The 12,067-nt window shown below is 42.1% G+C and overlaps 2 protein-coding genes across 2 annotated transcripts in view; one reads left to right on the forward strand and one right to left on the reverse strand.

Moving 5' to 3' along the window:
* Positions 1–12,067, reverse strand: part of SRPK2 (SRSF protein kinase 2) — a 299,050-nt gene that overhangs the window by 221,843 nt on the left and 65,140 nt on the right.
* Positions 130–2,168, forward strand: LOC108531294 (40S ribosomal protein S27-like). Its single transcript, XM_017874653.1, has one exon. It carries the CDS (start codon positions 1,941–1,943, stop codon positions 2,166–2,168), a length of 228 nt encoding a protein of 75 aa, XP_017730142.1. The 5' UTR covers positions 130–1,940.

Consider the following 12,067-nt stretch of genomic DNA (forward strand, 5'->3'; position numbering starts at 1 on the left):
CAAAAAAAAAAAAAAGAAGAAAGAAACATATGGTGATTAACATTTTTAGTTTTTTATTTTCAACAATCCACTCCTTTAAAATTTAATGCACTTAGTGGGAGGGATGGGGGGAGGAATATAAGTCCCTTTAAAACTTTTTTTTCTAGTTATTTTTCCGGTTAAAGGAAACTAAATATGGCCTGAGAAGGACTCCGTACTTCAATATTTAAGTCCTTGTGGAGGAATCATAAGCTAACAGGTAGACAAGATTGAAAAACCTAACTAGGGGTATGTGCCTGTAAATATAGCTGAGTCCTGGCGAATCCCAGCAGCCGCACTTTAACCATTCATACACTGCTGAGTGTTCAAACTGTGTTCGGCTAAGGCAAATGCTGACCTGTAACCAACCTGGCTGTTTCTGTACCTCACTTCCAAGTTCTGGACATCACTTCCTTTTTTTTTTTTTTTTTTTTTTTTGGTCTATAAATATTCTTCCACCATATGGCTGCACTGCAGTGTCTGAATCTCCCGTGATTCTTGGGGCTGCCTGATTCGCGAATTGTTCACTGCTCTATTAAACTCCCTTAAATTTAATTCAGCTGAAGTTTTTCTCTTACCATTCCAAATAATAAAATGGTCTTTCTACCAATACACTTCATTAAATCTTCACACAGTTACATTTTCTCTTCAGTTGCATTGTCTATAGGTTGATTTTGCTATATATTTAAGGCAAATAACAAAGCAACATCTATACTTTTAAAAAGTGAGTGACACACACATTCTGTTTCTCCCACAATCACGCAAAAACACCCACGCATATCCCTAACAAGGTACAAGAATAAACCTTGGAAGATTCATATTTTGCTCAGCACCTCTCACCTTAATTCCTCTAACACAAAAATTTTACCAGCTTAATCATTTGGAAGAGGAAAAGAAGAACTACATCTTCAAAATGGACACAATTTATGTGAAACAATATATAGAGAAAACTTATCCATAAAATTTCTTCGTGTTTTTCAGTTTAAAAACACATCAATAATTACCTTGAGAATAAGTTAAAGTACACATTTCCAGAAACAGCAACCAGTAAGCTCATTTCCACAGTACTCAAAATCAAGAGGCAAACTAAATGCATCTTGTAAGATGACCCAAAAAAATAAAAATAAAATCAGTAATAATTTAGCCATTTAGTTTAAAAGTTATAGTTATAAAGCTAATTTTGCATTCAAGTGACAAAACCCTATCTACCATCAAAACCCAAAATGTGGCCAAATACCTTCACATACAGCTTTTCCTTTTTTTAACCCATTTATGCTGAAGGTTGCAAAAATTTTTTTGTGAAAAGTCAGACCTTGGCAACGACCTAGAGCAGGACATAAATAACTCCCACAAGCTTAGTGTTCCAATAATGGAACAGTAGGCATAAAATTGGTTAATGAGACAAAGCCTTGCTCTGTTGCCCAGGCTGGAACAGCGGTGTGATCATAGCTCGCTGTTGCCTTGAACTTTCAGGCCCATGCAATCCCTCTGCCTCAGCCTCCCAAGTAGGTGGGACTACAGGCAGGTACTGCCACACTCGGCTAGTTTTTAAAATTTTTTTGAAGAGACAAGGTCTTGCTATGTTGTACAGGCTCATCTCAAACTCCTGACCCCAAGTGATCTTCCCACCTCAGCCTCCCAAAGCGCTCGGATTACAGATGTGAGTCACTGCACCTGGCCCTTACACAGTTCTTAAAAGTGAATTCCAGATAAACAGATATACACATGCACAGCAATAACAGTCTGCACACGAAGACCACTCAATGGGGAAATTACAGCCTCTTCAACAAATGGTGCTAAGACAACTGGGTAACTACATGCAAAAAAATGAGGTTGGACTCCTCCCTCCTCATACCTTATACAAAATAAACTAAAATTGACAAATAGCCTTTCCAGCAGTGACGACCTACCCACACGAGAACATGCCTCTTGCAAAGGATCTCCTTCATCCCTCCCCAGAAGAGGAGAAGAGGAAACACAAAAAGAAACGCCTGGTGCAGAACCCCAATTCCTACTTCACGGATGTGAAATGCCCAGGATGCTATAAAGACACCACGGTCTTTAGCCATGCGCAAACTGTCCTCTGCCAGCCTACAGGAGGAAAAGCAAGGCTTAGAGAAGGATGTTCCTTTAGGAGGAAGCAGCACTAAAAGCACTCTGAATCAAGATGAGTGGGAAACCATCTCAATAAACACATTTTGGATTAAAAAAAAAAAATCGACAAATAACCTACATGTAAGAGCTGAAATCATAAAACTCTTAGAAGATAACATACAGGTAAATCTTCATAACCTTGGGTATGACAACAGATTCTTAGATGTAACACCAAAAAAGCATGTGCAACAAAAGCAAAAACTGTAAACTGAACTTCATCAAAATTAAAAACTTTTCTGCATCAAATGATATTATCAGGAAAATGAAAAGACAACCTGCAGAATGGAAGAAAATGTTAACAAATCTGATAGGGGTCTAGTACCTGGAATATATAACACACAACAACAACAAAAATAAGCTAATTGATTTTAAAATGAGCAAGAGACTTTAATAGAATCTGTCAAATAAAATATACAAATGGTCAACAAGAATATGAAAAGACGCTCAACATCATTATCCATAAGGAGAATGCAAATAAAAATGAGGCACAACTTCACACCCACAAGGATGGCTAATGATAAAAAGTTAAAAACAACAAGAAGTACTGGAAAAGATGTGGAGAAACTGAAATCCTTGTACACTGCTGGTGGGAATATAAAATGGTATCTTTGCTATGGAAAACTGGAGATTTCTCAAAAAGTTAAACACAGAATTACCATAAAACTCAGCAATTCCACTCATAGGAAGACACCCAAAATAAGTGAAAACTAGTACTTCAAATGATATGTACAACCATGATCACAGCAGCATTATCCACAATAGCCAAAAAGTGAAAACAACCCAAATGTCTACCAATAGATGAATGGATAAACAAATCCTGGTGTATAGATACAATGAAATATTATGTAGCCACAAAAAGGAGTGGAATGTTGGGCCAGGCACAGTGGCTCAAGGCTGTAATCCCAGGACTCCGGGAGGCCAAGGCAGGCAGATCACTTGAGGTCAGGAGTTGGAGACCAGCCTGGCCAACATGTTGTGAAATCCCATCTCTACTAAAAACCCAAATACTAGCCGAGCATAGGAGCATGTGTCTGGGGTCCTAGCTACTCAGGAGGCTGAAGCGGGAGAATCGTTTGAACCCAGGAGGCGGAGGCTGCAGTGCGATGAGATCATGACACAGCACTTCAGCCTGGGCAACAGAGTGAGTCTTGAATGTTGATCCATGCTGCAATATGGATGAACCTCAGAAACATCATGCAAAGTGAAAGAAGCCAGACACAAAAGGTCATGTTTTATATAACTGCATTTACATGAAATACCTAGAAGAGGTAAATCAACAGAGACAAAAATCCATATTGGCTCACAGGAATTAGGGCAAGGGGAAATGGGGAGCAGCTGCTTAATGGGTAGAGTTTCCTACTGGGGTGACAAAACATCTTGGAACTAGACAGAAGTGGTGGCTGCACAGCATTGCAAATGTATTAAATGCCACTGAAATGTCCACTTGTAAAATGGTGAATTTCATGTTATGTGAATATAACCTCAATTACAAAAAGAAAAAGTTTGCACAGATGTCTTATTAGCTAGTCTATACATCTCCACTTCGGCCAAGGAATGCTCTCCACAGCTCCAAGGTCCCCACTAAAACTCTAAAGCCTCCCTGGCTCACAGCCTGGGTGCAGTCGGGGACAAAACACAGGATCAAAAATGTCTGGCAAGACACGGTGGCTCATGCTTGTAATCCCAGTACTTTGGGAGGCCGAGGTGAGTGGACCACTTGAGGCCAGGAGTTGGAGATGAGCCTGGCCAACACGGTGAAATCCTGTCTCTACTAAAAATACAAAAGTCAGCTGGGCATGGTGGCACGCTGCTGTAGTCCCAGCTACTTGGGTGGCTGAGGCACATGAACTTAGGAGGTGGAGGCTGCAATGAGCCAAGATGGCACCACCGCACTCCAGCCTGGGCAACACAGTGAAACTCCATCCAAAAAAAAGAAAAGTCCTACAAAAAGAAACAGAAAGAACATACATTTACATAAATACTGAAATTTTATGCTAGAGAAAAAAATGCTACAGGAGAGTATACACTAAAACTTCCTTAACAAAATTCAAAAACAAATGAAGGTAAAGCCTTTTGCAAACCCAAGCAGTGGCAAATATTCACGTCTGCATTACCTTCACCAATGTTAGAAAATAGCAAGCAACATATGACTTCCTCCTAAATTTCAAACTTCCAGCTACAAAGGAGAACCACATAGAATCTTTCTAAAAACACCTACCCATATTCCATGTTTGAGACACTGTAGGCAGTCTATTACTTTTGCAAGGGCTGACTCTTAATGCAAATAAAATTATAATACTTGCACTGTTAAGAATGTTAAAAACAAAAAAGTCTTTCTTCTCAGCTACTTGCTACATACTTTACTCAGCACCAGATGTTACTCAGTGTACACTTTACTCAGTGTACCAGATGCTACATGCTAACACAGAACATAAAGGAATAGTGTTTCTTGCCTTTTAGAGTGAATATTTTAAGAAGAACATAGTGCAAATAATACATTAATTTCCAAAAAGATAAGGTACCACATATTCAACACTATAGGAATAATTTGAGGACATGACACTCACATCTTTACTGTAGTGGACCCAAGCTGACTGGGTGAAAAACTTCAGCTAAAGAGGCATTCTTCCAGATATGAAAGACTAACTCAAGTATGCTCAGGAAAACAGATTTTGGAAGGATTCAAACTCTCTCTCCTTAAAACACTTTAGTCAGACTATTCGTGTCGGGGGGGGGTGGGGGGAGTCTCGCACTGTCGGCAATGGCGCTATCTAGGCTCACTGCAACCTCCACCTCCCGGGTTCAAGCAATTCTCCTGTCTCAGTCTCCCAAGTAGCTGGGATTACAGGTCCCCACCACCATACCCAGCTAATTTTTTCTTTTTTTTTTTTTTTTTTTTTTTTTTTGGTATTTTTAGTAGAGACGGGATTTCACTATGGTGGCCAGGCTGGTCTCGAACTCCAGACCTCATGATCTGTCCGCCTCGGCCTCCCAAAGTGCTGGGATTACAGGCATGAGCTACCGTGCCCAGCCAACTATTCTCTTTCTTTCCTTTCTTTCTTTTTATTTTCCTTTTTTTTTTTTTTCTAAGATGGAGTCTCGCCCTATTGCCCAGGCTGGAGCACAGTGGTGCAATCTCAGCTCACTGCAACCTCCGCCTCCCGGGTTCAAGCGATTCTCAGCCTCCCTAAGTGCTGGGATTACAGGCGTGAGCCACCACGCCCGGCCTGGCCAGACTATTCTTAACAGAAAATCTAGCTAATGAATGTGCAATACAAATAAGCAAAGTTGGTAGGCCCATAGAATGCTAAGGAATGTCACTGTTTTAGTGATTGTGTCCATGAGGCACTATGCCTGGCACTGTCAATATCTGCTACCATCCCAGCACTTTGGGAGGCCAAGGTGGGCAGATCACCTGAGGTCAGGAGTTTCAGACCAGGCTGGCCAACGTGGCGAAATCTCGTCTCTACTAAAAATACAAAAATTAGCCGGATGTGGTGGTGCACACCTGTAATCCCAGCTTCTTGGGAAGCTGAGGAAGGAGAATTGCTTGAGCCCGGGAGGCGGAGGCTGCAGCGAGCCGAGATCACACCACTGCACTACAGCCTGGGTAGCAGGGCAAGACTGTCTCAAAAAAATAAAATAAAAATAAAATAAATCTGTTACCATTAATACTCAATAGTCCTATCTTTCCTATTGTAAAATCCACCATGTTAATTGCAGAAGGTACATTAGGAAGTCAACTGGAGCCATTCTTCATTAACAATCACTTAAGAGGCAGTTTTGTTCAAGCAAGCTTTTATAAATCCCAACTGTATTCTCCCCCAAAAAGGCAGCAGTCAACATCCTTACACATACTAACTTAATAATCAAGTGATCTAAGTCGTCACACAAGTCAATAAAGAACACATTTAACAAAACAGAATCAAAGAAAGCATTTAACCTCACCACTAAAGAGCATCTTTGAAATTAGTGACTATGCTTTTGGAGAATGGGTGTTAAAACACCTAGGCTTACAATTATATAAAACACATTTCTCCAGCTCTTTAACAAGGTGTCACAAGAGATGATTACATACATGCCTTTGTGAAATCAAGAACTAGTGTGTATGGCTAAGGAACTCTGTTGATCCCTCTGTAAATGCCATGCAGTCCACATGAAGCAACCAAGAGAGAAATGTCAAGACAAGTTCGCATGCCATCCTAATGAGGAACTAAGACTAGAAACCAAGTCTTCTGACAAACTATTTTTTTTAATGATGTCCATTATTTAATGGCATAATTTTCCCCTAGTTTCTCAAGGCAAAAAAAATTTTAAAAAAGGTCAACTGGATACAGCGGCTCACACCTGTAATCTGAGCACTTTAGGAGGCTGAGGCAGGAGGATCGCTTGAGCCCAGGAGTTCAAGACAAACCTGGGCAACACAGCGAGACCTCATCTCTACAAAAAGTTAAAAAGTTAGTCAGGCACAGCAGCACACACCTGCAGTCGCAGCTACCTGAGATACTGATGCAGGGGGATCACCTGAGCCTAAGAGGTCAAGGGTACAGTGAGCCTAGATCGCACCACTGCACTCCAGCCTGAACAAGAGAAGACGCTGTTTCTTAAAAACAACAAAAAAAGTCTTGGTGTATGTGCTTGGCTGAGAAGCCAACAGGGCAAAGCTACCATCTGTGGGACTATGACTGAAGGCCTCTAAGTCAGAATCCTGTCCAGGCAGAAAAACAGGGCAATGCTGCAGGGCCTTGGATAGCCTCGGCTACTGGTCCCCTGCTGCCGGCGGGACACTCTGCCCTACCACACAAGGGGACACAGGTCTGGTGCGGAAAGCCCCTCTTCCTGGGAAACAAGGTGTGGCAGTAAAGGTGGCCACCCCCTCTCCTGTCACGCAACACACGTTCGTGGGGAAACCTGGCACTAAACCTTTCACAAATGACCTGCTTCTGGGTCAAGGTTTCATAGGTAGCAGAGCAGCTGCCTCGGTGCAATCTACTGGAAGTCAGCCCTTGACACAAGAGTTTGTTAACAAGCAAAAAACAAAAATAAAAATAAATAACATAATTTTTTTAAAAAACAAATTAAAGAAAGAAAAAATCATTTTTAAAAGGTCATCCTTGACTTTCCTCTGAATTCATACCCTATCATTAAATCCAATCAGTTCTACATTCAAAATAAGTCCTTAATCTGACCACCTCATCTCCTCATACTAAGACCACCTGGTCAAGCCACATTACAACCCACCAACTAGGCTACTGCAACAGCATGCTCTCTAGTCTCCTAGCTTTCACTCTTGCCACTCTATAATCCATTCCCCATACGGTGGCCAGAGTGCCTTTTTAAAATTTGAAACAAAGCTGCAGAAAGGCATAGTACAAAGAACTTTTTCACACTGCTTTGAAGTACATTATCTTCTCCAGTACTTATAGTAATCCTGAGAAATAACTATAATAAGTTTACTTTCTCTTTTTCCATGGATAGACAAGGCTCAGAGAAGTGCACTGATTTGCCCAACATTATACAGCGAGTAATTGGCAAGATCATGACTGGCCTTGTAAGTACTATCAATTATGCCATTCAAGTCCCTCTGCATGTATGCCACTTATTAATCACCCTCATAAGTCCTAACATCCTTTCAATGCCCAGAATTACAGGAATGTTTCAAAAGAACAGCTAGAGGTACGGAAACACTATGATTTTCAACCCTACCTACAAATTTCTCTCCTGCTAAAAGCATAATTCATGCTCTGACTACAGGTCTACCACATGGCAAATGTTTTTGTAAAGAATTCAAGGTGGCCAGGCACAGTGGCTCACACCTGTAATCCCAGCACTTTGGGAGGTGGAAATGGGTTGTTTACCTGAGGTGAGGAGTTCAAGACTAGCCTGACCAACATGGTGAAACCTGGTCTCTACTAAAAATACAAAAAATTACCCAGGTGTGGTGGTGGGTGCCTGTAATCCCAGCTACTCAGGAGGCTGAGGCAGGAAAATCACTTGAACCCAGGAGCCGGAGGTTGCAGTGAGCTGAGATCGTGCCACTGCACTCCAACCAACCTGGGCAACAAGAGCAAAACTCCGTATCAAAAAAAAAACAAAAATGTTCAAGGTATAAGCAAAAGACCCCTGATAATAAGCAGTTTAGCAGCATAGTCCACGAGGCAGCAAGCTACAGCATGCCAGCGGTATTTGTTAGGATATATGAGCTAAAAATGGCCTTTACATTTTTGTTTTAATGACTAGGGAAAAAAAATCATTGGAGTATTTCATGACACCTGAAAATTCTTAGTTAATTCAAACTTCTGTGTCCACAACTGACATTTGATTGGAACACAACCATGCTCATTTGTTTATCTATGGTCCATGGCTGCTTCCACACTACAATGGTAAAGTTAAGCAGTTGCAACAGAGGTCACGTGGCCTGGAAAGTCTAAATTATTTATCTGGTCCTTTACAGAAAAATTTTGCTAACCACTGCCAATCTCTTGGTTTTGTACCCCTCGCCAGCATCCTGACGCTCTCCTCCCTGCCAAGTTCAGATGAAGCTTTCCCCTAGCATCTGATACTTCTCCCACCACTTTACACGGCATTTTGAGATGTATTAATTGCTACACATCTGACTCCACAGCCAGATAACAAAATAACAAGATGCTGAAGGGTGAGGCCCACATGTCCTGGTTTATTACTACATCCCTAGGGCCTAGCAATGCCCATTTATAGTAGGTGCCCAACACTAGCTGAATGAATGAAAGAACACAAGATACTTAACACAGATTAGCTGATCTAAACAACTCTAAAATTTATAGGATTTTTTTTTTTTTTTTTTTTTTTTTTTTGAGATGGAGTCTCATTCTGTCACCCAGACTGGAGTGTAGGGGCTGATCCCAGCTCACTGCAAGCTCCGCCTCCCGGATTCACACCAATTTCCTGCCTCAGCCTCCCGAGTAGCTCGGACTACAGGCATCGACCATCATAGCTGGCTAATTTTTGTATTTTTAGTAAAGACAGGGTTTCAAAATGTTTTCCAGGCTGGTCTCGAACTCCTGACCTCAAGTGATCGGCCCGCCTTGGCCTCCCAAAGTGCTGGGATTACAGGCATGAGCCACAGTGCCCAGCCTATAGGAGTTTCTTCTAGAAGACAGCAGAGATACAGATTATCAGACTTCCAGGGGAGACATACAAATGACTCTATCGCTGGGTTCATTCCAATCAAATTCCCCAACTACATCCAAAATGGATCAGGGCTGGAGGACAGATTACAGAGTGGAAGGAGTGGTAAATCAATATGCAGCCCAATGTATTTTTTAAAACACTTTTTAAAGGCCAGGGGTGGTGGCTCACACCTGTAATCCCAGCACTTTGGGAAGCCGAGGTAGGTGGATCACCTGAAGTCAAGAGTTTGAGACTAGCCTGGCGATCATGGTGAAACCCTGTCTCTACTAAAAATACAAAAAATCAGCCACGTGTGGTGGCAGGCGCCTGTAATCCCAGCTACTCAGGAGGCTGAGGCAGGAGAATCACTTGAACCCAGGAGGTGGAGGTTGCAGTGAGCTGAGATCACACCACTGTACTCCAGCCTCAGTGACAGAGCAAGGCTCTGTCTCAAAAAAAAAAAAATTTTTTTTTTTAATAGAAACTTTGCCAGGTGCAGTGACATGTACCTGTTATCTCAGACACTCAGGAGGCTGATGTAGGAGGATCACTGAGGCCAGGAGTTCAAGACCAGCCTGCGCAACATGGCAAAACCCCATCTCTTAAAAAATAAAAATAGGCCGGGCGCGGTGGCTCACGCCTGTAATCCCAGCACTTTGAGAGGCCGAGGCAAGTGGATCATGAGGTCAGGAGATCGAGACCATCCTGGCTAACCCAGTGAAACCCCGTCTCTACTGAAAATACAAAAAATTAGCCAGGCGCGGTGGCAGGCGCCTATAGTACCAGCTACTCGGGAGGCTGAGGCAGGAGAATGGTGTGAACCCAGGAGGCAGAGCTTGCAGTGAGCCAAGATCACGCCACTGCACTCCAGCCTGGGCTACAGAGCGAGACTCCGTCTCAAAAAAAATAAAAAAAAAAATAAAATAAATATTTTAATTAAGTACATAGAATAGGAACTGCGAGTTCCAGTCTCAGATGTGAGATAAGAGCTTACATATTACTAATCTATAGGACCAGTTTTAACCACCTCCCCCAAATTTTTTTCTCCCACATTGCCTGAATCTTTACATATTTCACCATGTCACACTGCCTATTAGTCATCTAATTTATTCCCTCACCTTAAAAGAAAGCTCTTTTCTGAAATACAAATAGATCTGAAAAATGAAAGAAGATAACAAAATCTCATGTGCTAATGTGTAAGGTAGTTTTAAGGGGAAGAGAACAGTAGGTATTATAAGAAGATGACGACGTCAAGGACTGAGATAGAACTAGATAAGATTCTGAAACAGAAAGAGCAGGGAAAACTAAGAATGCTGGGAAACAAATACAAAAATTAGCCCGGCATGGTGGTGGACGCATGGAGTCTCAGCTACTCGGGAGGCTGAGGTGGGGAAAATCGCTTGAACCTGGGAGGTGGAGGCTGCAGTGAGCCGAGATTGCACCACTGCACTCCAGCTTGGGCGACAGAGCAAGAGTCCGTCTTAAAAAAAAAAAAAAAGAATGCTGGGAAACAGAACAAAAGAGCAGCAGAAGATGGGAAAGGGTACAGAAAATGAAGTGACACCCAATTCAGCATTTTTCCCCATTTTCTCCTGTAGAAAAATAGAAGAAACGGCTCATCTCTGTGGCTTAAGAACTCTATTAGAAAAGGGCCGGGCATGGTGGCTCACGCCTGTAATCCCAGGACTTTAGGAGGCCGAGGCGGGCAAATCATTTGAGGCTAAGAGTAAGACCAGCCCGGCCAACAATGTGAAACCCCGTCTCTACTAAACAAATACAAAAATTAGCCAGGCATGGTGGCACACACCTGTAATCCCAACTACTCGGGAGACTGAAGCAGGAGAATCACTTGAACACAGGAGGCAGAGGTTGCAGTGAACCAAGATCACGTCCCAGCACTCCAACCTGGGCAACAGAGCAAGACTCTGTCTCAAAAATATTAGAAATAAAAATAAAATAGCCTGGTGTGGTGGCTCATGCCTGTAATCCTAGCACTCTGGGAGGCCAAGGCGAGTAGAACACGAGGTCAGAAGATTGAGCCCATCCTGGCTAATACAGCAAAACCCCGTCTTCTACTAAAAATACAAAAAAAAATTAGCCAGGCATGGTGACGGGCACCTGTAGTCCCAGCTACTTGGGAGGCTGAGGCAGAAGAATGGTGTGAGTGAACCCAGGAGGCAGAGCTTGCAGTGAGCTGAGATAGTGTCACTGCACTCCAGCCTGGGCAACAGAGCGAGACTCTGTCTCAAAAAAATAAATAAAATAAAATAAAATAAATATAAACATAAAAATAAAATAAAACCAGTAACAAAATGAGAATTGGCTCCTGTCTCCATTTCTATTCATTCCATAGCTAGAAATCTTTATAATGGTTGGAAGAAAAGGAGAGCAGGAGTGGCAAACATTAATAACAGGGGAAATAAACATTCGCCTTAATACTGACAGGACTCTTCCTAGAAAACCCAAGGAAATTAATTTGAAACTACTAGAATTAACGAATTCGGTAATTTTTTAGATTAAAAGGGCATTCATACTTTACAGTAAGAAGGATTCTAAAACTGCACCCACGCCAGCAACACTAAGATTAAAAAGTGATGGCAACAGGGCCACATGCAGTGGCTCCTGCCTGTAATCTAGGTGCTTTCTGAGGCCAAGGCAGGAAGACTGCTTGAGGCCAGAAGTTTGCAACCAACCTAGGCAATACAGTGAGACCCGTCACTATTAAAAAAAAAAAAAAAAAAAAAAA

Source organism: Rhinopithecus bieti, unplaced genomic scaffold (genome assembly GCF_001698545.2).
Source record: "Rhinopithecus bieti isolate Rb0 unplaced genomic scaffold, ASM169854v2 scaffold_7414, whole genome shotgun sequence".
Lineage (NCBI taxonomy): Eukaryota > Metazoa > Chordata > Mammalia > Primates > Cercopithecidae > Rhinopithecus > Rhinopithecus bieti.